A 27,307-nucleotide genomic window follows, 5' to 3' on the forward strand; every position below is an offset into this window, starting at 1 on the left:
ATATCCATAGGAAAACTTACACTTGGTATTATAGGAGGTGTCAGCGTCCCTTTCCGTAACCCTTCCCAGTTAAAGCCTTCGAACCATCTAGAAGGGAGGGAATAATGAAACAGTTAGACATACGGCAAAAATCTCTTTGTAGCACAAAATGAAATTTAAATTGCTGAGCGAGTTTCATCTCCCGCAGTCGTCATCTTCAAATTGTTCAATCAGCCTTAATAATTTTTCCTGTGATCTTTACATATGTTTTTTGGGACTGAAAATGAAGTGTGTGGTGATACCTTGGCATGTACAAATTCCTAACGCTCAGAAGAAAACCATTCCTCACTGCAGGTGTCCTGGCAGCTGCTCTTTCCTTCCTATAGGATTGATCTCTCCCACATGAGGCCCCCGATGTCCTTTCTTTGTATGAGATTGGGAGCTAAGGGCATGCAGAGGGATGTCCTCCTCCTGGTCTGGGCACTTTGGGTTTGCTCGGACCATGGCAGCTCACGTGGGTGGATGAGTCCTGAGCTGAGCCTTCAACCCATCCACCCAAAATGCCCATCCAACCCATTTCTGTTGCTTTGGGGATGAGGGAAGAGAAAGACCAGCATGGATGGATGAGATAAGCTGCTTCTGTAATGGGCCTCTAACTTGTTCTTATTCCCCTCCAGCAGTGTGAAAACTCATGAGACATCATTTAACAACACTCTCTCATCAGTCCAAAAGAGATGATGAATTAACACTACGGGTAGAGAGTAAGTGTCTTGGGCGGGGGTGGAAAGGAAATCAAGGAAAACCTTGGAAAGGGGTTCCGCAAACCCCCTAAATCCAAGCAGGCAGTGGCCGAGTCGGATTGCTTCCAAATGCTCTTCCGCAATGAGAACAGCTAAAAGGTAATGGTCAATGTGCAATGTGTTTTGCTCATAGGCAAGGCTGGCATCTATACCAAAACGTGGGGTAAAAAAAAGGCCCGATGGAAATTCAGTTAGAGTCTAAAGCACACTAGAAGGGAAAGGCCAAAGGAGTTTGAGTGTTTTTTTGTGGAAAATTGAGTGTTTGAAATGCATCTTTCTGTGGGTTGGATCTGATGGACGGTGGAGAAGACACTTACTTGTGCTTTTGGATATCTTTCACTCCGTTTTTCAAGTTCCCTAATCTTTCTGATGGATTGTCCCTATAAAACAAATAACAAAATCAGTTACTTTCTTAATCCTCCCGAACAACTAATTTCTTTGCAAATAAGATCAAAGTGATTATTTCTCACATGAATTAGATAAATCTCACGTGCTTACCTGCATAGCTTTTTAATTAAATTAGCAGCATTTTTGGCAATCTTCTTTGGAAATTCAATCATGTCTATTCCCCTTAATATGATGTTATAGGTCTTCATGGGGTCTGGGCCTGAGAAAGGGGGACTTCAGAGGGGAGAGGAAAAATAAAGAAGATTAAAAGCTTGTCTTTAAAATAGCACTAAAGATTGATTAAAAAAAAACCGAACAAAGCAAAACAGAATAACCTACTGAAATGAGAAAAGGTATATGACAACTAGCAATGCTTTGCTTTCTATGATCTTAACCATTTCTCAGCCAAGTAGCTCTGATACCATCTGGATTTCAGTGATGCTGGCGGGAGGGAAGTACCAAAGAGTAAAGGGATGTTTTCTGCAACAGCTTAACCTCTCATTTCCATGATGGCCCATGCCTCAGCAGCCCAAGGAACAAGGGACCAAGCAACACTTGCCAGCTTATTCTCTTGTTTGATATTGTGACATGCTTTCAGTGGCGATTAATTAGGTTTCCATTGGTTTAAGAGAGTAGGGGCCTGGGTCTGGCCCCAAAGGGTAAGCAGGTTGAGGTGATGGATCCTCTTCCAGCTCCCGTATCTTGTGAGTTAACAATGGGGGATGAGGTGAGGAAGTGCCAGGAAGCCACTACTGCCAACATCAGCAGTAAAATATACATCCAAAAACTAAACAGGGGAAAGGATGGCTATTGGGACTCAAGTCCCCAGAGTGCCAGGTCTACCTCTTCCTCTTCAGACGTGCGGCAACCCATCACTGCACCTCCCCAGTGGAACCGCAAACCTTTTCCCCACCATGTTGAGCTCACTCAGGGCCAAAAAAATGAATTTTTGGCGTCATTTCACAGCATTTCCTAAAAAGCCTGCTCATGTCTTGCCCTTTGAGAGGTCTGCACAGAAGCTGTGATTTAAACTGGAAAAACTAATTGCTAGGTGCAGCAGCACAGTGCTGTGCCGCAACAGCGCACACCAGCTCTGAACCTTCCCCTCGCCTAATCAGGGTGACAACGGCAGAAATATTCGGATCTATTTTCAGCAGCGGAGCCAGCCCCGATGCCCATACCTGCCAGTCAGGAGTTCATACATTAAGATTCCCAGTGACCAGTAGTCTGCCGAAATGTCGTGACCTTTGTTCAGGATGATCTCGGGGGCTACGTACTCCGGGGTTCCACAAAAAGTCCATGTTTTCTTTCCAAATCCTATTTTCTTTGCAAAGCCAAAATCGACCTGCAGAAAGGAGCAGAGTGCCATCAGGGCAGAGCCCGAGAGGGAATGTCAGCCATGCGCTCCCCTCCTCTTGAAGTGAAGCAAAGCAGAAAGGAGCTTTCCTCGTGGGAATATTCTCCTAACTAAAGCATCGTGGGTCCTTCCACAACCAGGCAACTGCAGTGACCTTTTTGCCGATTTATCCTTCGCAATATAAAAGGAAGAAGAACAAATGCTAACACCAAGGGTTTCTAGGGAGATGTAACTTCCTATCATTCACAGCTCAGGTTGATTTGTTTTGCTTTCATTTTTTTTTTTTTTTAACTCCCAGGCTTTGCCTGAGCAAGGAACTATTTAGGCTAAATACTAACCATTTTGGCATCTACTGAAAAGTTCAGATTTCTCTCCCAATATAGAGAGCAAGTGTCTTCCCAATTCTCCCAATTTACCCGAGGCTGTTACAACGCGCTGGCAGGTTCACAAACCTTAGCGTGCCCCTACAGCAGTGCCCCTGTGGCACCAGCAAGCACAGAAAATCAGATTATACTGGGAAATGAAGCTGTCCTTTGGGCCCCAGACAGAGCTCGGGTGAATAGGTTTACTGTATGTTTAGCTCTACCCGTTCTGCCCTCTGTGCTGGCCCAGAGCTGTGGTCTGTAGCACACGCTGCTGTCCCTCGATGGCTGCGAGATGCTCCTACACCTCGAGCTGGTCAGGAGCAAAACGTCCTCCTACATGGTCACAGTCCCACAACGGATCTGGGACACTTCTTATGTTACCATGGATGCGTCCACAAAAATCAAAATGTCTAAGGATCTGTGGACTGGTGACAGGACCAGCACAAACCCTGGTCCAGATCCTCCTGCGGTGGGGAGAAGGACAGTCCTACACCTAATGCTCCTCAATCATCCGACACCTTGCTGGAACCCCCAGCCTCAGCGAAATGCCGTAGAGGATAAACTCTGATGTCATTCATGGTGACACATGGTGGCTTCCACCAGGCCATAAAGGTCCATGGTGGTGATGGTCTGAGCTACTGCTCCCACCTGTTGACACCGCTCCTGAGTTTCCCTTCCCGAAGGTAGGGAAAAGTCCCCAGGCTGAGAAATAGAGACCTTGGCAGAGACCTTGGCCCCTCTGTGACTCTCAGGGAGGGCATCAGCCCCTCTCGGACACAACTCTTTTTAGGAGTGCATTGCCCCATCCTTCTCTGGTGGCTTCCCAAGTGCCCACATCCTCCAGCACCTCCCCCCAAGGGAAGTCTTTCTCTTCTCCTCCCCCAGAGGAGTTTGCACAGATCAGTCTGGTGTGTTATTGGTGCGAAAACACAAGTGGTCCTTATAAAGCAAGAAGCTGTGTTGGCCAGTTATTTTTTAGTCTTTTGGTAACTCCAAACCAGCTGGGTGTATTTCTCTTGACGCTCTTCTCTAAACATTTCCACTTCAGGACCACCAATCTGAATTTCAAGCCAGAATTAGTGTTTTCCAGCTTAGCTGTACCCTGAGCCTCCTCAGTCTTGCTGGAGGTTGGAGAAAACATCCTGGTGGTGAGTTACAACACCCTTGCCCTGATTTCATCTCAGCATCTACTGATGACCACCATCAGACAGGACCTTGGGCTTGGTGGACTTTCCTTCTGACCCTCTGTGGTTAATCTTGTGTTCTCCTCTACCCCTAGCGCCAGCTGTCTGGTAGTAGCTGTGACTTTTTTGGGCCAAACCCCATGTTGGAGGCACTCACCAGTTTGGCATAACCTCGATGATCCAGAATGAGGTTTTCTGGCTTGAGGTCCCTATAAATGATCCCTTTGGAATGCAAATAGGCAAAAGCTTCGACCACGCACGCCGTGTAAAACCTGGTCGTCGAATCCTCAAACGAACCTCTACGTAAAACGAGAGAGAAAAAAGGGATAAAGCGATTAGTAGATCTCTTCCCTTACTGGACTTCACCCTACTGTCAAAAAATCTACACAGTTCAGTAGAATCACTCTATACCTGGAAATTACCTGTTCCCGAACTCACCTTTATATATAAATTTAATTGCATTTCCATTTTTGAAGTTACCATCTTTGCCTTCAATCCACCTTCCTACCAAACATTCACATCTAAAATACTTTTATTTTTTTAATATAAAATTAGTTTTCTTTTATAATTACACCTCATAGAAGTAAAATTTACAAATACCTTCTAAGTAAAAGGCAATTTTTTATCATAAACCTTGACTTTTGGGTGATAAAGCTCTTTTGAGCTGTGGAGATCAAGAACTCCCCTACTACTGTTCGTAACGGAGACAAAAGGCAGAAAAATTACAGTTGCCAGGACTTCAAGTGGCACTTGCAAATTCAGCAGAAGCTGCACTTTTGGATCCTCGTTTCGGCACCAGTTTGCAACCAGATTTCCGAAGCAAACCATATTCCTCTGCCTGCTGAGAGCACGTGGTGGGAGCTGGCTGCGCTCAGAAGCATCTCCAAGCTAGGTGGCAGCAGAACCACAATTTCAAGCTGAGAGAATTAAAGATGAAATTATCAGGCTCTGACAAAGGGGAGGAAAAATACCACCCGGCACCTGGTAACTTTGCTACAGTTCTTGTTTTAATGGTCCAGAGAAGGCATGCTGTGAGGAAAAGCAAGAATTACAAAAGAATTCGTTCTAGGTAATTAAAAAGAAATTGCTTTCTGATCAATCTTCCCGATGCATTTCTTTCGCTTTCCAAATTTCATTAAATTACATTCCAATTATGAGCCTATTACATAGTTACACGTGATTCACCACATCTTTTCCTGTCCCACGGGTGTATTGCGTGCTTGTCGCACGTACACCCCCGCAACCCACCTGCCACCAAAACCAAAGACTGAAAGGTCAAACCCTCCCAAGGCAGGAAATACCACGTTTCCTTGTGCTTTATGGTGCCGTATGTAATTACATGCTTTCCTAACTATTTTTTCCCATGGCACTTCTGTGTCCCGACCGCGTAGTGCTCCTTGCAGGGTGTGGATTTGATGCATGATCCTGTTTCCCTCGTTTGATGAGCAGCCCTTGTTTAATACATGATATCTGGACTAAAAGTCCATGCAGAACTATTGACTCCCTCCTGCTCACCTGCTATCACACCTGACTGTGTCACAAATGTTAAGAAATATTAATAGACATTGTTTATCACGTTTTCTCCATGACAGAGGTGGATGCTGCTATTCACAGTAACAGAGGAGCAAACACTGAGCTGAAAACTGGAGGTCTTTCTCTGGGATGGGAAACTGTAATTTTTCAGAAGACTTGGAAGAAGTCTGCACTTTTTACCTTGAAAACGCACTTTCCCATGGATTTCGTTTGCAACTGTGAACTCTCACTAATGCCACTGCTGCCTTTGGGCCTTGTTTTTTAAGTCCAGAGTCTAAAATGGGCACAACAGCAACGCATAAATGTGCCACACTGGATGGACCACATCTCCAGACCAAGTCTTGTAGAAGGCAGCGAGACTGGCCTTGACATTGCACCTCCTGCAATGCCTGGTCGCACCCTGTAGGGTTATTCTCTTCCATCAGGCGTGGTGCCCAAAGTCCTTGTCACCTTTAGGGCAGTCCCACATTTCTCTAACAGGTGCCTGAGCCTCCAGCCAGGGTCTCAAACCCGACAAGTGGTAGCAGGGGCAGTGAGGACACAGCTGTAATTTCTGTGTCTGTAAAAAGTGATTGTTCTAGATAATTAAAAAATAAATTATATAATTGATTAAATTAAAAATTAAATATGCTGCTGGTTATTTAGGGATACCTTTTAGAGGTGAAGATACAGGGAAAGGGCAGTCAACGACTTGTTGTCGATGCGATGCATCATGTGACTACCAGCGCTACCATCACCGCCTTCTGTATTTTTTCAGAGAGGTCACGAGAAGCTCTGGGTAAGCCTCCACTTACACAAAGCCTTGTACACGTTGGACGCAACCTACATCAGTCTTTGTTCTCAGGTGTGACTGGATTCCCTTTGTCCCTAGTTATCTGCATAGGAACAAAAATATAGCCCCACCTTTCTGGGATCTTAAATTAAACATAGCATGGTAAGATCCACGTTTGGCCCGTGAAAGATAAAGACCTTTGGTTATCCAGAGGCATATTAGAAAATATTCCACTTCTGAAGATAACAGTTTCTTAAAACTCACCTGTCCCTGAGAATTGTCCAGAGCTCTCCACCTAGACAGGCTTCCATCAGCATGTACAGGTACTTGCTGTCCTTGAACGTCCTGTAGAGCCTGGCATTGGCAAACAAGAAAATCAGAAATTAATCCACCATATACAAGGGAAGGCACCAAGCGTTTCCACTTCTCGTGGACCACGCGCTTCAGCCCAGGGAGCACCATGAGACTAAGGGTATCCTTCAGAGCTAGCGCTACATTTATGAAGATCATTTCAATGCCTCTTCTCGGGTGGGAAAAGGATGGGCGTCTGAGTGGTGAAGTGTATCACGGACCTCAGAAGAAGAAGAGGTCACCACTTTTACACGTAGCACAAGAGGTGCTACATATAAAATCTGCCATTTCTAGGGGTGTAACTTGGCTTTCCAGATGTGTTTGAAAGAGAAGTTTTCCTTCCATTTTTTATAACATCCATATCATCTTATTCTTCACGCTACAGAGTCCGGTTGCAGATCTTCCTTCCATTTAATCATCTCAAAGGAGCGTTGCCCAATGAGTGCTTCATTTCAGAACTTAAACTCACTGATTTGGAGAGTTTAAAGACAACCTGCAGATCTGTAGGCATCTAAAAGCACTCTTCCTCTTCCTCCCAGGGACTGAAAGTGGAGTTTGACTAAAGGGATAGATGGGCCAGGCTTTAGGAACCTATCCTCCTTCTCAAGTGCCATCTAAATTGTGCAGTAAAATCCCTGCTCTGGTTAATATGATATATTAAACACATGCAGCTATGGAACTATGGAATTAAATATAGGAACTTCAGTATTAGCTGCTTTATTTAATTTTAATGGTGAACTACTTTTGTACTTCTCGTTACATGTGTGGGTGTATCGGTTCAGGATATACCTGCAGGAACGAGCCCGCTGTATGGGGATACCGGAAATGTTTCTTTGCAGCAGCTGCAATGTTTAGAAATGAATTTTAAAAATCTGAGCTCTGCAGCAGAAGGGGATGCTGAGGGATATTCTGTTATGGTGTAATTGCTCCACTCCCAGGAATATCCAAGAGTTAAAAATTAAAGGGCTGACGCGACACGATATAAATTAAACCAGGCGGTTTTGCAGATTCTAGCTCTTCCCAGCTAGTGATAAATCCAGTTATTAATACCTTTTATGGAGCTGTGTGATGGACCAGGGGGAAAACACAGCAGGATTCGGTTCCTTTTGAAAGCATTCAGTTAAATATTAACTCAAGGTACGTGGCAAAACATCTCAGCAGCTACAGCTTGGCTCCGATATGCTTTCACATCACGATGCTAGACAACATTTGTCCCCTGTCTGTGTTTGCGCAGCATCCAGCACGCAGCTCAGCAGCAGTTACCCACTATTTTTTTGGCATGTTTAACAGAAAAAGATCCCAGCAGGCACAGCCGTGATATAGGCAGGAGTTTGGGGACTGAATAAGCTCGGAATTGATCTACCTGAGAAATACTCTGTAGCTAAAAGCTATTTGCAGCCACAACAAAATTTAAAGGAAAAAAAAATGAACCCATTTACTCCAGTATCACCTACGTTCACATTTAAAACCTCAGTTGTGACGTGCTGCTCAGAAAAGTTGGAACAAACTTACTGACCCTTTCATATGGCTAAAATTTACTGGTTTAACAGAAAAAAATCCTCTCTCTTGTCAGTTGGACACAATATGATTGATCTTAATAAACATTTCATCTACATCACGTTTTACAGAAATGGATCAAGAATCCGAGTAACTTAAGTATTTTTAATTCCTTGGTAATTTAAATACTACTGAAAGAAGGCATTCCTTTCTCCAGTTAAGGCAGCCCTGCTGAAAAATTGCTTTCCAGAAAATTTTATGGGTGTCAAATCTGGCCTAAAATGCGCAGAAAAAAAATAAAATCAAATATTGCTTATCACCTCTAATGGAAGCATAAAGTTTATACATGATGAAACGGCACTATTTTAACAGATCAAGCAGTTTTAAGTTTGAAATGTCACAATATTTGAATTCATTTTTTATTTACTTTCTTATTCATCTAAGTATTTGCAGATTCAGTGCAGACACCCACTGCTCAACACTTGTTTCGCCCTATAGGAAACCCGGAGCATTTTATTCTCTGAGGTTCTCGGTTTATCTACGAAAAAAAAATTATTTAGTGGTATTTGGCCTCTTCTGCTTCTTTTAACTAGTTTAATGCATTTTAATAACCAAACTGAACTATTCTTCGATGATTTTTAACAAAGAGTTTCATGATAAATTAAGAAAGGAATCGAGTTCTTCAGGAATTTTGTCTTTCCCATTCTGATATCCCAGAGGTTGTGTCCTTCTTCCAACATCATTTTAAACCCATCTTTCACATGACATCTCAAAACACAATTCATCTACCGAGGTGATAAGACTTCTGCCCATAGCACCCAGAAAATCATTATCCCAGCTGGCTCAAGAAAGGGTGTAAAAAGGTTATGAACAGGATGGAAATTATAACAACTTAAAATTCCCATGAATGTGCAAAAGGAGCAACGAGTGGGAAATGCAGACATGGAGTTTGATAAACCAGAGAGGATTTTTCTAGCTGTGGCACATGCAAAAGTTTGGACTTTATAACTTAGAAAGTCCCTTCCCAGTGCAGGATTTCCACGGCGTATTAAAAATAGTTAAGGGAGGCTTGTTACTCTAAATGGGAATTACTGCATGATATGGAAGGAAAAGACCTATGGCTAACATGTCCTTTTTTCACCTGCCTACTGAAAGAATAAAACGTGGGAAAGAAGTAGTATTTATTTATTAGCTACGAGTATCAGTGGCTCCATTAAGAAGCGTTTGCAGGCTCAGGCTTTTTATTTAGGAGGGGGTATTTCTGGAAATAGTGTCAAAATGTCTCTCTGCTTGGCTGTCCCCCCCACTTCCCCTCCCTTTACATCCCCATCCTGAGACAGCTCAGGCTTCAGAAAATAAATCTATAGGCTGAAATAGCCCGCAAGGTATATTTGGCTCTAGCCTAGGTAACGGGGCCATGGCTGTGAATCGAACATTAGAGTGTGAAGGAAACTGCAGCCGGGCAGGGTGTCGGGCTGCAGTTGTCACCCATGAGTCAGAGGCGAAGCCGTGGGCACCGGGGGAATCCCAGGGATCAGCCGGGGAAGGAAACACCCCCTTAGCGACTGATGGGTGGCCCTCCCGGCCAGGCGCTTGCCTTTGCATTTTTATCGCAGGGATTTGGTTTCGCCCCCGGGTTAGTATGTCTCTCTGGAGCAATTTTTGGGAGCGGGGTTGATCTCCTCCGGCAAAAGGCAAGTGCTTCAGGCATCTCTTTGAGGGTGGGACGCAGCGCCCTTGGCTTAGACGAGAGGCTGCCTTTTTAGACACCTCCAGCTCAGTGAAATATATTGCCCTGCCACAAGTCCTCACCACCCACTGCTCTTATCCTGACCTAAACCATATAAAGAACCATCTCCACTTCCTCCAGACAGTTAACTCACAATCCTCGAAGAGTCGGAGAACTTTGCTATTAGGGTTAAAACAAACAAAAAAATGCTTTTATGACGTGATTTTGTGCACTGGAGAATTGCACCTGCTTAGGTTTGGGGGAGTGATACGGTTTAGGCTTTTACCGGTGGAAGTCAAGCGACACTGAGCTGGGTCTATCTAATTCGCTCTAAAGAGAAGCGCTGGATACAACTGTTTATTCACATGATCTCAAAAGATTAAACCCCTGCCTTCCAGTTTCCCTTTGTGGGAAGAAAAATTCAGAAAATCAGAAAAAAGAGGAATATTAACCTTGAGCAGGGGTGAGGCCAAGTCACACTGTGTATGTCTACACGGAGCATGGCCCGCCAGCATCGGCAAGCTCTGCCCATGCTTGGGGTGTGCTTGCTCCCAAAGCCACAAAGCCATGCGAACGTGGCATGGAGACAAAGCAAACCAGTTAAGACATGAGTTCAGTTTAGGCTTGGGCAGATGTTCCCCATGGGCAGAGTAATCTCACATTGGCCTGGAGAAGACCTTCTTCTTTGCATTGTATCTGCAGCAAAGCTATCATAGAATCACAGAATGGTTTACATTGGAAGGGACCTTAAAGCTCATCTAGTTCCAACCCCCCACACTGTGGGCAGCGACACCTCCCACCAGACCAGGCTGCTCCAAGCTGGCCTTGAACCCCTCCAGGGATGGGGCAGCCACAGCTTCTCTGGGCAACCTGGTCCAGGGGCTCACCGCCCTCAGAGTGAAAAACTTCTTCCTGATACCTAATCTAAGTCTCCCCTCTTCCAGCCTCTTTGAAGCCATTTCCCCTCATCCTATTGCTACAGGCCCTTGTAAAAAGTCCCTCCCCATCTTTCCCATAGGCCCCCTTCAGATACTGGAAGGCCGCTATAAGGTGTCCCTGGAGCCTTCTCTTCTCCAGGCTGAACAACCCCAACTCTCTCAGCCTGTCCTCACAGCAGAGGTGCTCCAGCCCTCGGATCATCTTCATGGCCCTCTGGTTACAAGGGTTTTCTAGCAATGGATGGATGATCTCTGTGTGGTTTTATGTAACGCTGAGATGGGCTGGTCCCCCACAGCAGCGTGTAAGGCGGAGTGACGGTACCTCACGATGAAGTCCGAGTGCGCACTCTGCATGATCTGCTTCTCTGAGCGGATGTGCTCCTGCTGCCTCGTGTCCACGATGTGACGTTTCTTCAGTATTTTCATGGCAAACGTTTTTGATTCTTCGCTTTTCAGCTGGACCTTGAGTAAAGCAGACAAACGCGATGGTTAGAAGCGGGGCACATCCCCCCGCCAAGCTGTGACAGTTCAGCTGCATGGGAACCCACTAATCCCACCATCCTACTTTCAAATAATCCCACCACTTTACCTTCAAGTAACTCCTCTCACCTCTTCAGTCATCAGATTCACTTGGGTATGAACCACATTTCTAAATGCGTGGCCCATGGCTAAGTTGAAAAGCCATTTCTAAAACTCCATGTCTTTTAGGGAGAACCCAACCATCAGCGTTACTCTCCCATGGGAAGATGTTGCTAGCAAATGTACAGCTTTCACAAAGCCTTTTTCTACAGCTAGTAACAAATGCACCGGCTCTGGCAGGGAAATGCAGTCTTTGGATGTTTGTAGAGGATGAGCAGAGCTGGCTTTTCCACGGCACTGCTTGGTCACGTCTTTACTTTTAACCTTAAGCCTCAGCAACCTATTTTTAGCCTGATTTCCCGAGACGAGGTTGAAGGGAGTTGTTTGCTTTGCTTGCTGGTGTTACCCTGGTAACTTCTGAACCCTGAGCCATCCCCAGCCTGCCCTGAGGGACCGGTACCCACCCCAAAGACAGCTGGACCGCGGCCGTCCTTTGCATCTTGGCCATCCCCTCTTAGTCCCCACCAAATGAGAAAGGAACCTTGTCACTGACCTACCAGGCCTCTTAGTTTGCTAAATTCCCCCAGCAGCTGCTCACAATATTGCCAGTTAAATGTTTTTCCCCCTTTATAGTAAGAGGTGCCATTTGGCGACTTCTATTTTGGTTTTCTTGTAGGAATTTGGCTTCAGCCATGAAACAAGCAGCTTGTCTGTCGTCAAGCCCCATCAGAAATCCAGCTTGACTTTTAGGTTAGGAGACAACATTCATGTCATCGCAATTTGTTGAATGTAATATCTATTTTTAGATTTTCTTGGTAACAGAAATGCAGGCTGATAGGAGACACGGCACCTTCCACACTTTCCCCCAGCTGCATACCATAACCTTGAACAGTTTCCTCTGTGTTTGCTTTGTTCATGTGATAGTTCAGGTCACAGGGAAAATGCAAGGAGGGATGGTATCCCCAGCATCTCCTCTTTGTTGCAAATCAAACTGCTACTCAGATGTCCACAAAGACACATACAGCTTAAGGAAATCAAACCCACAAGGCTGATTCTCAGCTGGCAAAGATACTCCCAACGCCATTACAAGTGATTCAGGAAGAAACCCTAATAAACGAGAATCCACCCATCTATGGCCGAAGTTCTCCTTGCAAGTTCCTTTGATTTATTAATGCTGTTTCAGTGGTTTCATCTACAACGGCCCAAAACACAGACATAATTGCCCATGTCACCACCACAAACCACCTCTGCTCACTGCCTGCCAGAAAAGAAGCTGCAGAACTTGACGGCACGTTGACACGGTTTAAGGTTTTAATAAAGACAGGAAAGATCCGAAGATGGGTTGAACTGCTTAAGATTACTCTCAGCTTTCTCGAAACACCAGTGGAGGAAAATTCTCAATTTTACCACCCTTTTGCTACTGCTTTCAGAGAAACACCTTGTTGCTCCAGGGTCTCATGAGCAGGTTTGTACTCCCTGCTCTTGGCGCAATATTGGCGTGCTCAATTGTGTGGGTGTGTATGTATAAATACGTACATATATATATATATATATGTATGCATGTATTTATGTGTCTAGTTTAAAACCACTTGGGGTTTCAGTCCCCAGATTTGTGGCTTCTTATTTTCCCTGCAGCTGCAAGCATCTTGAAGTCCACACGGAACATCTCCTTTTCCAAAGGCACTATTCTGCATTTCACACTGAGACTCGTAATTATTATCTTTGCATGAAGCCTGTGCTTGTCGTTTAATCTTCAGGGAGACGGGGTACAAAGACCTAAACGATCCACATAAAATCACAAAAAACATTTCATTTTGAATAAATGGCATATGGACTTCAGTTTAACTGTCTGAACTACGTTATTTGCTATTATCCCACCTAAATCAAACCAGGCTGTTTCGGGGGAGCAGGGAGAGGAGTGAGGTGACACACAGGGAAGGAAGACATGATGAAAGTTAAAGTAAAATCTGGGCTGAGCACAATTTACCAAACCTTGCAAAAAAACCAACTAATTAATTAAGGTTTAGTATGACCAAGCGTATACTCCCGGAGAACTTAACCCTCTTGCTTTTGATGGTAATCCACATTGGTGGTTTCCCATCAGACCTGTCCACCGGGTGATGGATGAGCGCAATCAGCTGCCACACAAACTATTTCAAACAAAAGTCTGTCCAAATCCCTATTAGATATTATTAGATCAGATTTGTTTTCTTTCAGCCTGTGTTTTCTAAGGTTAGGTTGTCCACAGACAGATAATAATGAACAGCGGAACCAAGAGAGCAGCTCCAGTAGCAAATTTGAACATTTCTTGGTCAGTTTGGACATGAAACATTTAAAAAAGAAAAAAAAAAGGTTATCTAGCACTCTAAACATACTTGAAACATAAATTCCTATTTTCCTAATGTTAATCTGTAATATACATCAGTGTTAAAAATAAACACAACCACCTGGTGGAGGCTCAGATGAATAAATTCCAGTATTTTATAATAAAGAATAAATCCCAATGTGACCCCTTACGTTATTATCATTTTAACACCATGGATTCTGACGACCTAATTTTTGTGTCTTTCATTACGAAGGCCATTTCTTTTATTGATTACTATTTTTTCCAGGGATGCCTGGGCACATGATGGAGAGTGTTGGGAAGTAACCTGCTTTCTTACACGTACCTGCACAGCTGCAAAATAAGTACAGGAAAGGAAATTACTATAAGGAAGCAGAAGGCAGTGGTTTTATTTGATGTTTGATGATGTTATCGCTGCCACAAATGTTTAAATATAAAACAATCAGGCGGCTACAATTAGCTAATGCAAGACTTTGACCTAATGCCACAGGAGAATTTAGATCTATTTTCCATTCCCAGTCCTGTCGTGCTTCGTAAAGCAGAGGATTTGTGAGAGTCTGAAAGCATGGGGAGGGGATTAATTTGCATTAAACGTGCTGACGTACCAAAACAAGCCGCTGAGGTACAAAATCTCAGGCTTACATTTTGGATCACCTGGTTGTCCACCTGGAAAATGAATCCTCCAAACTCATCCTCCCCTTCTTCAACACGCCTGAGCCCTCCCCTTGCTTTGGTGTTTCTGCCAAATGTGGCAACTGCGAGGACCATTTTTGTGATGTAAAGCTGGGGAGCTCCAGGTCATTTCTGTTATTCTTACAAACAGTAATTTTTAATATTGAGCTCATGAAAGTTAATCAAAAAAACCCCGAGCTCTAATCCCAATCTCATTTTGAAAGTAGAAAAAAAATATCCAGGAGTTACCTGGACTTTGTATTTAAAAAAAAAAAGAAAAAAACGATTAACGTTGAGAAGATGTGAATGGGCTGCTGAGAACACCCTGTCCCTCAATTATAATGAGATAAATAGCCCATGGAGCCACAGAAGCCACAAGGATCTTGCCTCTCTGCTCAGGAGGAGGGAGGTATGTTGGGCAGGAAGCTCAGTCTCCCCAAGAAACCCACCAGAAAAATCTCCTAAATGCTTCAGAGAGGGAAAAGCCTGCAGTTTTGCAAAGGAGACATCCTTGTTACAAAGCTCACCAGATCAGCTTTCACTCACTTGGAAGCAACATCTTATATTTCAAAGGCCCCCGGACTATTGATTTGGCGGAGACCTGCCGGAGCCTTGAGTTTCAATCGCTCTTCTCTGAGAGCAGCTGAGCCGCTAAGAGGATAGACACAGGGTAACAACCAATCTCCGTCTCTATTGGTTTTTTTGCAAGTTAAAAGAATTTCTGGTCCCTTCCCTCCTCCTTTTTTCACTCCTCTCCTTGCATTGACCTCACCCAGTCATTGCCCCTTCACCAGCGCCAAAATCTCCAAAATTCACAGAACCATTGAATGGTTTGGGTGGGAAGGGACCTTAAGGTTCATCCCGTTCCAGCCCCCCTGCCATGGGCAGAGACATCTCCCACTAAACCAGGTTGCTCAAAGCCCCATCCAAATTATCTCTCCTGGAGATTCAGTGCAGTGATGGTAGGAGCAAACATCAAGGCCACTGTAAGCGTCCACATTCAACGATAATATTAAAGTTGTGCATCTGCAGAAAGGCCTGCTGGCAGGAAAAAATTAGAAAGAAAATGTATAGCACTGAGTATAGCCCTTCCCTTTCTCCCCACCTTTGTACGCATGTTTCAGCTTTCCGTTTTATGTCCGTCTCATCATTGAGCTCTGGCCCATGGTCCATGGCTGCAATTCTGCCTCCAGCTTCCACAAACTTAACCGCGAAGTGCAAAGCAGGCTGAACAGCAAATCTCTGCCAAGAGCAGACCCATACCATCCTTTCCAGTACAGTAACTCCCAAAACAGTGAATCCCAGTAAAGCTGTAGTTACTGCTGATGCTCTCCTGGTCGAACTCCCTCACAGTGAATCTGCTTGAGCTCTCGCCCTCTCTGTTACAAATTAACCTCTGGAGGAGGATACACGCCCTTTCAGTTGTGGGACAGGAATGTGTTTTCTCTCCAGAACACAACAAAATGCAATAGGGAGAGTAGTTAAATGAAGTCCAAACACCAATTTAAAGCAGTGACGTGCAAAGCCACAGAGAGACGAGGTAAAATTAATTAGATAAGGTCATTCTCCAGAATTCTGATTCAGGAAATAAACTGCATTCCAGCGACAAAAGTAACAGCAGAAATGTTTATAACTAAACGAGCCAACTGTAGAAGCAAAATAGAATAAGAAATAGTTGCTTTTATTTTGCATATATACGTATTTGCATAAGGAGATAAAATATACATTGGTTATATGTTTATATACATATCTAATCTACACAGAATATAAAACATATATGCATTATTTTGCAAAATATTCTGGTCCAAGCACTGGGATGATGTGATATCACACGCACATTTGGAGCCGCGGCTGCATCTTCAACCAGCAGGTACCAACCGGACAGGCCTACGCGGGAGGAGTCCGACTCCTCCACTTTTTAGCCCCTTCCTACTGCACGAGCTCACCATGATTGCCAACCTCATGAAGAAGCAGCTACTCCTGTCCTCCTCTGGTGACACCCATCCAGACCTCTGAAGCAAGGAAGGCCCACAACATCAGGGTGGACAGAAGTTAGAATCGCAGAATTGTCTAGTTTGGAAGGGACCTTTCAGGTCATCAAGTCCAACCATCAAACCTAACTCTGACAAAAACCACCACTAAACCATGTCCCTCAGCACCACGTCTACCCGTCTTTTAAATATCTTCAGGGATGACGATTCCACCTTTTCCCTGGGCAGCCTGCTCCCATGTTTAATAACCCTTTTGGTGAAGAAATCTTTCCTAATATCCAATCTAAACCTCCCCTGGTGCAACTTGAGGCCGTTTCCTCTTGTCCTGTTACCTGTTACTTGGGAGAAGAGACCGACCCCCACCTCTCTACCCCCTCCTTTCAGGGAGCTGTAGAGAGCGAGAAGGTCTCCCCTCAGCATCCTTTTCTCCAGACTGAACACCCCCAGCTCCCTCAGCCGCTCCTCACAAGACTTGTGCTCCAGACCCCTCACCAGCTTCATTGCCCTTCTCGGACTTGCTCCAGAATCTCAACATCTTTCCTGTAGTGAAGGGCCCAAAGTTGTGGCAAGCAGCTTTCTTATGTGCTAGCCTCACAGTCAGCCATCCTCTCGCTGCGTGCCTTGTGGTCGTGTGGGAAGGAAGCATTGTCCAGCCGGGGTCATGGCCTTTAGCTGTGCTTCAGCGTGATGCCCCATTCCCATGTCACCAGGTGGTTTTTTTGGCAGCCTGAGTCATCGTGACAAAGCTACCCCTGAGCGAACCCAAACAGATGGGTCACCATCTGAAAATACCTTCAAGGAGAAGTTCCCCTGAAGAGGACATGAGGACGTGGCCCAACATGAGGAACAGGCTTCATTTTGATGCCAATAAACTGAGTTCACAGGACTACCTTTAACTTCTCAGCATTGAGAAAATAATGCTGCTTCAGTAAAGAAACTCTGAAAAGTCCATCAGGAAGGGGATGAAGATGTCTTGGTAGAAAGCGGAGCAGAAGAACGCTACAAGACTGAGACAAGATGCAAACGCAGGGGAGAAGAGGAAGAAAAAATATAAGAGGAAAAGGAGAGATGGAGAGGAGAAGGAGGAGAAGGACAAGAGAAAAAGAAAAGATCCAAGCTTTCTTGCTTTTCCAAGTCCTTGTTTCGTTGGACCTCAGCTGGCTTCTCCTGGGCTCCCCGTGCTTATATGAAAATGCTGGAAGTGCTCCAAAAGCCTTGCTTTGCTTTACGGTGTATAAACTTCTACAACTTCCAAAACACACAGTGTGCTGGAGGCCCGATTTTGTTTTTTTAACACAGCTATAACTCATCTACAAATAAATATGGTTTTACACCTTAGTGCTTTTTCAGACTTTCTGGGAAAATGGATATTGACAAGACAAAATCCAGACCTCGATGGAAAGCAGAGTAAGTGTGTGTATCTGTATGTTTCTTATCCTTCCTCTTTCTTTGCCTCTATTTACAATAAATCATATATGTGTTTTATAGATAGTCTGCAATGTGAGCAATTCCCCTGCAGCTCCAGGGAGAGCTGAACTGATACAATGCAAGCTGACCTTGAGAAACTGTAAACGTTAATAAATATTTACCAGAATGTAGAACAATCCCCCAAAGAAGGATTTATTTTCAGTGACGACTAGCGAGGTGCCTGAACCTTGCCATGCCTAGCCTGAGGAGATGCTATTTTGAAGGCATCTATCTCATTCACGCCCAGTCATCTCCTATTCATGCACGATCTCCTTCTAGGAGAAGACAGCAAAGAACAACTGACTTTCTGAATTCCCATTTACTGCAGATGTTGTGCCTGCGGGTTACAGCTCTTGCATGGCTGTGGGTATTCTAAGAAGCCCTACGATTGTGTTTTTTTTTTTCTCCAAGGAGCTGCTACAGCTAATATTTGCCACTGTGGTACCCTGTGCAGACCCCTGAAGCCACGGAAGATCAACAGACCCAAGGGCACGAAAGCAGAGCTGAACACATATTTATATTTATAGTTTATCCTTCATCTTGGCAGCTACGTAGAGGTTACAACTGGCACAGTGTTTGCCACTCAAAAATCTACAGATTTCTTCTTACTGATACAATGGAGGTATTTGAACATGAACTTCCAGAGCGTCTAGACACCGCGCTCACAAAAACCTGGCTGAGGAGCCTTTTCTGCTGATCTTCAAGGGAGCTGGGTGGGCTCCCAGCTAAATGGGAACACACAGGGAGCAGAGATTGCGCAAGTGAAAAATATTTCGTTTACTCTGGCGATGTGGCTTTTTCCTAAACATGCAGTTAACGGTGAGCTTTTAGGAGCTGGATAGAAGCTCCTCCTGAACTTCTGTGTCCACACACAAGTTTCTCGTTGCTTATGTCTCCTATTGAACTCCCCATGCGGGGCACAGCAATACCTCTGTAACAGTAAAGATATTTTTCCAAGGGACTTTTGTTAGCTGTGCATTTTGCTATATGTGCATTATTTGGAGCTAGAAATCTGCGCTCTCATGAAACCTAAATATCTTTGCATCACGTTAAATAATAACCGACTCAACCACAGTGCTTGGGAACTGAAGGGCCAATGCTTTTGCTCGCTGGGCATGCCCAAGGTCCTTTATTTTCTGCTGTTTCCCAGCTAGATGCATTCAGACCAACAAAAATAGCAGCAGCTGTTGCCGAGCGCAGCGCTTGCGAGCTGAGCTCTCCTAATCCCAACAGCTGACCTGCTGCACGAACAAAGTGGCGGCTCCGCAAACGAGTCCAGCGCACTTTTTGTACTAAATGTATTCATGGTCTTCCCGTATGAAACAGTTTTCCCCGTAAGAATATTCCTTGCCTTACAACTCACTTTCTTCCCAGCATTTCTTTTCATTAGGGAAGCGAGGGAAAATCTTGCTCGTATTTCTGCCTCGAAGCCTACCGTGGTGCTCAGTATTGCAGACCTCTCCATTAGGGTTTTGAAGGTACATTGCCCATCTCCTCAAGGCTCTCCTGACCTAAGGCTTAGAGAGAAATCGTAGTTTGCGTATCTAAATTATAAGGAGGCTCCATGGTGCTTCTCACTACATCCTTTCCACCTCATGCTCAACATCGGGTTAATTTTCGGTTAGCTGCACGCTGTGTGCGAACAGGCACGGCGACCGGACTGGGTTGGACTGGAAAATAAGTCAAGACTTAAAAAAAAAAGATCTGAGATGGAAAGAAAAATCACGGAGTAAAAATTAAGTCTTTAGGACATCATTTTTGAAGGATGGATCAAGAATTAATTACAAGTGGGCAGCAGGGTAGAAACTGTCCATGACAGTGATCTTGTTTTCTTTGAAAAAGTCTGGGTTCAACTGGTTGGGAAAGCACTAAATATTGTAAAACAGTCTGAGCGCTATGGGACCCTACAGGAAAATAAATTGCACAATTACACTCTGAATACACCAAAGTATACACTAAAAAACGCACGGGCCTTAGAAAACCTCAGCTATTTAACAATTACAGTTACTTAATCAAATACTCAACTGTGCTAAAAACCTCTAATTCTGTTTCAATCCCTCTACTGAAAATTGAAATTCAATGCTTGACAACATGCACAACTAAGTTTTTTGTAAGTGAGGGCTTTGGGAAATGTATTAAAATTTGTGTCTTTCTATAAAGCCCAGAGGTAAATATTATTTTTCAAAAATGTCTAGAAGGGAAAGGCTAAAAAAGCAGTGAGGAATGTAAACTGTTTCATGCATAAAATCATTCCAATAAAAAGTAAACAGCAGAAGAAGGGTTATATAGCTAAAATATGCTAAACCAAATGGAAAAAACTCACTAGTGTGGTTTCTTGAAAATATCAGATGGACCTAAACTCTCCAACCCCACACACGAGCCGGCCCCACTCCTGAGTTTGGCTTTATCCACAATATAACACTTATTTTTATGCCTTATTCCTGCCTCCAACCGGAGCTGGAGCCTCTGGCTCAACAGCTCATATCCTGATCCGGCCTCTGACAATATTTGATGGGCTACAAACGGCATCTCATCTTTCCAAACTGTGACGACATCCTTTCCATTAGCAGACAAGCCCCAAGAATATTTTTCCATCTACAAAGGATGGATTTAATTCCACCAGGGATTAAAAATCAAAGGAAAAATAAAAAAAAAAAATAGCTCTGCAGTGGTCCAGCCACATCTGATGGCACCATTAAAATTAAGCATCCTGCATATAGTTAAGAAGGGATGGAAAAAAAAGGACCAAATGTTTATAACCAGTATTTTGCTCAGCTCCGTAGCAGTTGTTTCCTTGTCAAATGCAAGTCGGATTTACTCAGGTACCCAATCTTCAAACCCCTCACATCTCAATTTCCTCACCTTGATGGCACCCAAAATACCCATTCTTTCAAAAGGAAAGCGGCCAAAGGATCCCTGACAATTAAAAATAAAAATTAAGAGGTATCAAAGAGGAGATTGAGCTTTCTAATAAAAAGCTTCATAATAGCTGGAACAAAATGATAGCTACACAATTGGAAATTTCCACTAATAAATATCTGAATTATGCATCTGTCAAGTCTATTGAAAGACAATTACGGCAGTTTTTCCTCGCCATCTAATTAATTCACTAATGGTTTTGTTTACAAAATGGGCTCGAGGCTATAATAAATTTGATTGCACTTCATAATCTGTGGCCATATTTCTCTTAAAACATGAATAAAAATGAAAAATGCCATACTGTCCATTTAAAAATGGTCTTGTACAGCCCCAGTCAAATGTGGCTGAAACTAAGGCTTAGTTTTTATGCGTGTCTTTATTAATCTCCATATTGTAAAGGAGTTTAGCTTTTATTGGCCACCATCAAGCCAAAAGGACTTTAAGGGGGGTCTGTCTAGTATATGGCACCATAAAACACCTTCATTAGTGGCTTGGATTATGAAATAAGAAGAATTTTATTAACTTTGCATCTGTTAAAATCAAGCCAGGGAGGGCCGGGAGCACTTTTGAGAAGAGCAAGGGAATTCAAACTAAGTTTTACAAACAGAAGCGATGACTTGAAATAAAAGGGGCACAATTTAGAAGTGGCAAAGTGCCCCTTGTTGTTTGGCTCCACCTGAGCAGAGGAAGGTCCAGGTTGGACTAACACGTCTGGTTTGGGCATCTCTCCAAAGAGGCGAGAGCCAGCTGAAGAGGGAGGAAGAAGATGGACCACGGGCCTGGAATTAATGAAATCAGTGTAAAGGTCAAACGAAGGCCATTTATGCTTTTAAAGAGAAGAGTTCTTCAAGTTCACATGACAAAGGTCTTCAAATCAATACAACCCGACCTCAAGGGTTCTATGTATTTGTACTTCAAGACTACTATAGGCTACAGCAGGGAGAGGTTAAATATTAGGAAAACCCTTCCTGCAGCGAGGAACAGGTAAGCACTGGAATAAATTGCCTTGGGAACCTCCTTCCCTAACGACTTCAACAACAAATTAGGGAAAACCGGTCAGAACTGGTTAGGTCTATTTGACTCTGCCTTGGTGACGATCTCTTCAGGTCCCTTCCAGCCTGAGGTTTAATGACCATCTGGTTGAAATATGTGCTCTAAGTGCCACCGACTTCCGCAAAACTGCTGAATGTTAAAACATATGATTAAATGTTTTGTCAAGTCAGGGATAAAGACCGAGACTGTCCTTAACCCGCCTATTGCCTGCTGCCTTTAGGATGTCCCGAGCCATATGCTGCCCGTAGGAGTGCAGAAGGCACCGCTCCCTCCAAGCTTGCGAATGCGCAGCGACGGTGGGTAAGTCTATAGGATTTCACTGGTGTATCTGTCCTGAGAACTGAACAAAGATGTAGCTGAAACCAAGCCTCAATCAAGCTTGGGATGGGGTGTGGAGAAAACAGATTATTTTTGCAATTTTATGACAACCAGAGTTATTTAAAATCTTCTCTTTCCTCCATTGCTGATTGATTGTTGGAAGCGACAACTTTGCAAATCAACACAACAAAAGGGCATGTGTTCAGGTGTGGACCTGATTTTCAGTCTACCTGTGCTCAGCCATCACCTACATGAACTGATTTCACAGCAAGAATGACTCTAATCCCATCTCTTCAGATACTCCAATACATTTATTTAAGAGCTGTCTGAAATAATCTTGATTTAAATTCAAAATAGCTGACCTGTGGCAGATGATTAGAAACACAGGACTTACTTAAACTAAAAGGAAATTAAAGAACAAAGACAAGGTCAACAAAGTTCAGGAGAGACGATTCATGAAGGCTGAGGACACCTGACCTACACATCTCCATCCTCTGCAAAGCGGTGCTTGCTGGGACATGAACCTGAGATGACATTCCTTATTCCAACGTATTACTGCGGCACCTGGATCCCAACACAGAAGATGCTCAACTGACAGAGTTGAGCTATGAGTTGAACCGACATAGTTCTCAACTGAGAAGCTGAGTTATAAAAAATAGTGGATGCCATCTGTTAATCCATGCTATTAAAACCCAAGAAGTCACTCTGACTGTTTTCTTTCCGCCCTGCTAAGGGAGGTGTCCACCAGCTGGGAGAGACGAGTCCTGGAGCTGCTTGCATCTACTTGGCAGCACCCTGACACGCGGGAAGGTTGTCCTCGGAATGTGGCACTGCCGGCTCTGGGCAGACTGTGGTCTCTCCAACCCGCCTGTTTGCTTTTCAAACATTAAGGATCACACAGGTTCTGCTCTACGCCAACAAAAGCCTTTATTTGCTCTTGTACCAGTGGCAGAGCTGGTCCCCGTCTAAAGGAGCACAGCCCCTACTCAGCTGGTTTCTCCACGCCAGAGAAGCCTGGATAAAAGCTAATTACACAGTCCGGCTGGGGATGAAGAAGACAACCAGCATCCATAAGGACAAGACGCGTTGCAAAAGACACCAAGTAGCCATTAAAAACCAGAGAAAACAATGTACGATGCCAATGCAAACCCGAAATGTCTCTTGACATACAAAAAAAACCCCTAGAAAAGCAAGGCAAAAAGATATTTCCACAGGTAATCGCTGTAGGATTGAAAATAATTTAAATTTTAGGCTGTCTTGCCTAAAAGCCATGTACTTGTGTACAAAAGCATTGAAGGGGTGACCTCTCCAAACAGCCGGCATTCACAGCAGCATCTGGAAAACCAGGCTATATTGACACAAACCACAAATGGAAATTAAAACGCAGGCCAACGGGAGTGTTATTCTTCCTTGGCCAGCAAGACCCAAACTGAGCCTGAGACACTCCAGTTTCCAACCAGTTGCCCTCTTGAAGGGTATGGAGATGCCCTGGGGGGGCTCACCCACAGTGGCGGAGGTCAAGCTATGAAAATAAACCCCTTCCTTGCAATGTATTTTATTTATGTGATCTGTTTTACTCTTGGAAAGCGCAAAAATGCGAATGTTTTCCAGGAACAAACTCCAATGCTGCTGTGCACTAGCAGGCTATTGTAACACACTCAGGCAATAAAAGAGTCAATTCCTCCAATACATTGTGCATTAGCTCATTTTTTAGCCTTCAATTCTAAAACATTTTTTTCATGGAGACAATAGAAGGCAAGAGGCAGCAATCCTAGGCTCAGTTTTGACATAAAGAGTATTTTCTTGTTTTAATAACAAAATTTCCCTCGGTGATAAAGAAAAATAATAAAATCTGGAGTGTTGAGCTAAACTTTTAAATATCTTTTATCCTTTTGTGAGCTCTCAGTATTAATTGAGAACTACAGAAAATGACCTTAACCAGCTTAGAAGAGCAGGGGCAGTGTGTTAAACCCACCCCTGAAGGAAACCCCTACGAGGCGATGAAAATGTTTCTCCTGTCAGAAACCTTCTGCAGGCTGCCGAAGGGGCAGCAGGGCTTCTTGGAAGCTTCTGAGATTTGGACGTCTCCTAAGAATTAACTGTCTCTACCTGACTATGATCTGATATGTTGAAGTGACAGAGAATGTCCATTCCTGCTCTTCCTCACACCTGGCCAAGCATCACGCCTTGCTATTTCAAGATGTCAACATCTTAAAGCTTCCAAATTAACTATGTAAGCAGCCAGAACTAGTGGACAGACCCACGGACATCAATGACAGTCCAATTTCTTTTCATAATTTGTGGTTTGAGGGTCTCATAAACAACCCCTCATGAAGACAAACCCATGCACCTTCCCAGGAACATCTTGATGTTTTCAGAGCTTGACAGCACATGTCAAAAAAGCCTTAAAAATGAAAACAGACCTCACAAACTCCTTCACAAGATTCAAAACAAGCCCCAAACTGGTGAGCCCTTCACTAGAGATCACCTCAGGCGCAGAAGCCAGCGGTGATGTTAATTTAGGAGACAAATCTCCTGCACTTTATGCTGTTGTCAACAGAGGGGAAAGGGCCTTCAAAGGTAAGTTCAGCGCAACCCAAATTAAACTCCTGCTCTAAAGCATCCTCCACAGCAGATGACTATAGAAGGAGTGCGGTAAGGGCAGCCTTCCCAGGCTACGCATGAGCTCTCATGACTCTCTTCCAAAACAACAGTTGCTAATATAAAATAAATAAATAAATAGAAAACCAAAACCAAACCCCAGGAAGGGAGCAGCATTCTCATGGATGTGCTCTCCTCCGCACCATTTTACATACATCCAAACAGGAAAAGTTCAGAAATAAATCATGTGGAAGAGCGAGTCGTGCTTTTAACACAGAATTTACCTGCTATGTCACAAATAATTACTGAAACACTTCATTTTGCCCGTTTTCCAGTTCCCAGCACTGTGGGCGTGTTTGGCTCCCACAGGGTTACGGAGCGGGGATTTCCCCAAAGGTTCATGATGGCAGCAGTAACTCCATTCCCTTTTCTGCCCCTAACTTACAGGAGTTCCTAACATACTGTACTGGTGTCTGGTATCAGAAACTCCTCCGTGGTCAGCACCGTGATGTAAACTAAGCTCCCTTTTTCTATTATAAGTTTTTGTATTTACATGATATTACAGACGGGTCATGCAACGGCTGCCCTCTCAGTCTCCTCCTGCTCAGGCTTTGTTTTAATAAAGACTGCAGAGCTCTAAATCCAAGCAGAGCAAAAAGCAAGCTCAGGTTTTGTCCTTTCTCTAAAATTCTGCAAAAAGAGTTTTCTGTAAAGTGTTGCCATAGTTCGAACACTGAATCTACAGCTTTTGTGATATAACCAAGTAGGTCTATCTCTAGACCTGAATTAGGAACTGCTTAGAGGAGACATCGTGCTGTTACTCCTGTTTTGGTTAAGAAAGATTTCAGGTTGCTCTTTCAATCTTAGCACCCAACGGCCACACGACTCTTCAGGTTGTTTGGAAAAGGCAATCAATCCCATAAAAATAGGACCACCTGGAGAGAGAAGACGCATGCTCCTCTCTCAACCTAGTACATAAATTCTTCTTGATTACTGCAAAGGCTGGACTCAATGATCTTAAAGGTCTTTTCCAACCTAAATGATTCTATGGTTCTAAAGTGTTTATTCGTACGTTTTTTTTTAACAGGAAACAGAATTCAGCTTTCTTCAACCATTAGAAACTACATAATCTCATCACATAATTTTCTCCCAGTTATTCGGGTGTAACAACAAAGAAAAATTAAAAGACTCATAACACAGTACTTATGCTTAGGACATCACGCAAACTTCAAAGAAGAAAAGTTTACCTACCAGCTCAACTCGTCCAAACCCTCCGACTCCAAGGGTGTCAATGATGTTGAAATCAGACAGTTTCAGGTTGGCGAAGAAGGCAGCTTCGGCTTCGTATCTGGATTTTTTTATGCGAAAAAATGGAAATTTCTTAGAGGTGCAAACATGAGTACTGTGCAATACCGTACCCGAATGGCATGAGCGTGGAACAGCCTTTACCTGCTTAATTTCCATCTTATCTCTTACAGTTTGATTTTATTCACACTCATCGTTTTGCTGGTCCCAATTATAGCATTGCTCCAACGCGCACAGTTTTCCAAGTGAGAAAAGCAAACGTACCCACTGCATGCCTACAATGCAAATGTCTGGTACTGCAATTCAGCTCCAGCTACCCAGCAAACACTACATTTTGACATTTTCTATTGATCTTCTCGTGGGTGGTTTTTTTTTTTGGTGTCTTTAAGTATTTTTGGAAGATAAAGTCTCTCATAGGAGTTTCTCTTATCCACAGGCTGGCAGTAGTTTCTATAAACGTTTATTGAAAGTGGCAAGATCATTAAGGTCCCTGGAGAGAAATCACAGCCAGGTTTTATGAAATCAGATCCAATAAGCTGTGGGCTGGTGTGCAAATGCCTGAAATGAATGACTTCAGTCACATATCAACATTCCTATAAGAATATCTTCACTTCTTCTCCTCCTATAAACTCACTTGGAGTAGATGTCCCAGCCCAGGAGGTCCGAAAATCCAGATGCTCTCTCTTTAGCCCATGTCCAACTGGCTCGCAACAGAAGCTCACCAAGCCCTTGACTAAGGAAGCATGCAAATCGAACATATGCAAGCCTGCCAAAATAAGCTTCCCATGACTATCCTCATGAATATGATTCCTCTAAAATAGCTCCTTGTCAAGGTTTATGCTATTTTTAGAAAGGCTCGGAGCTGGGGGGGGGGGGTGGGAAATGGATGAACGGGATCCACCCACTCAATAAAGTTTGACATTCAGCTGCCAGAGAAGTCCCCGTGCATGTACAACCTTTGGCCGCTGGTGACACAGACTTGTATGGGAAAAGAGAGCGTTGACGGGATTATGGAGAAAGGTATGGAGGGTGGGAAGGGGGAGGTGGCTTGGTTTTTAGTACTTCATTTTAGCCATAATATCTTGCAATTAACAGATAGACCATAATACGCTATTTCACCTGGATGGTTCATTTGTGCATGATAACACTAGCACAAAGATAAAACA

At 43.8% G+C, this 27,307-nt stretch overlaps 1 protein-coding gene across 2 annotated transcripts in view; it reads right to left on the reverse strand.

Moving 5' to 3' along the window:
* The window catches only part of PRKG1 (protein kinase cGMP-dependent 1), a 530,384-nt gene that overhangs the window by 8,801 nt on the left and 494,276 nt on the right, over positions 1–27,307 (reverse strand). For both annotated transcript variants that reach the window (XM_063338936.1, XM_063338937.1), the window contains exons 10-17: positions 26,088–26,184; positions 11,215–11,354; positions 6,642–6,731; positions 4,230–4,371; positions 2,348–2,511; positions 1,278–1,400; positions 1,097–1,159; positions 21–87 (exon numbers count right to left, since the gene is read on the reverse strand). In XM_063338936.1, coding sequence (XP_063195006.1) covers positions 21–87; positions 1,097–1,159; positions 1,278–1,400; positions 2,348–2,511; positions 4,230–4,371; positions 6,642–6,731; positions 11,215–11,354; positions 26,088–26,184 — 886 coding nt within the window. The remainder of the gene's footprint in view (positions 1–20; positions 88–1,096; positions 1,160–1,277; positions 1,401–2,347; positions 2,512–4,229; positions 4,372–6,641; positions 6,732–11,214; positions 11,355–26,087; positions 26,185–27,307) is intronic.

This window comes from Chroicocephalus ridibundus, chromosome 6 (genome assembly GCF_963924245.1).
Source record: "Chroicocephalus ridibundus chromosome 6, bChrRid1.1, whole genome shotgun sequence".
In the NCBI taxonomy this organism is placed as follows: domain Eukaryota; kingdom Metazoa; phylum Chordata; class Aves; order Charadriiformes; family Laridae; genus Chroicocephalus; species Chroicocephalus ridibundus.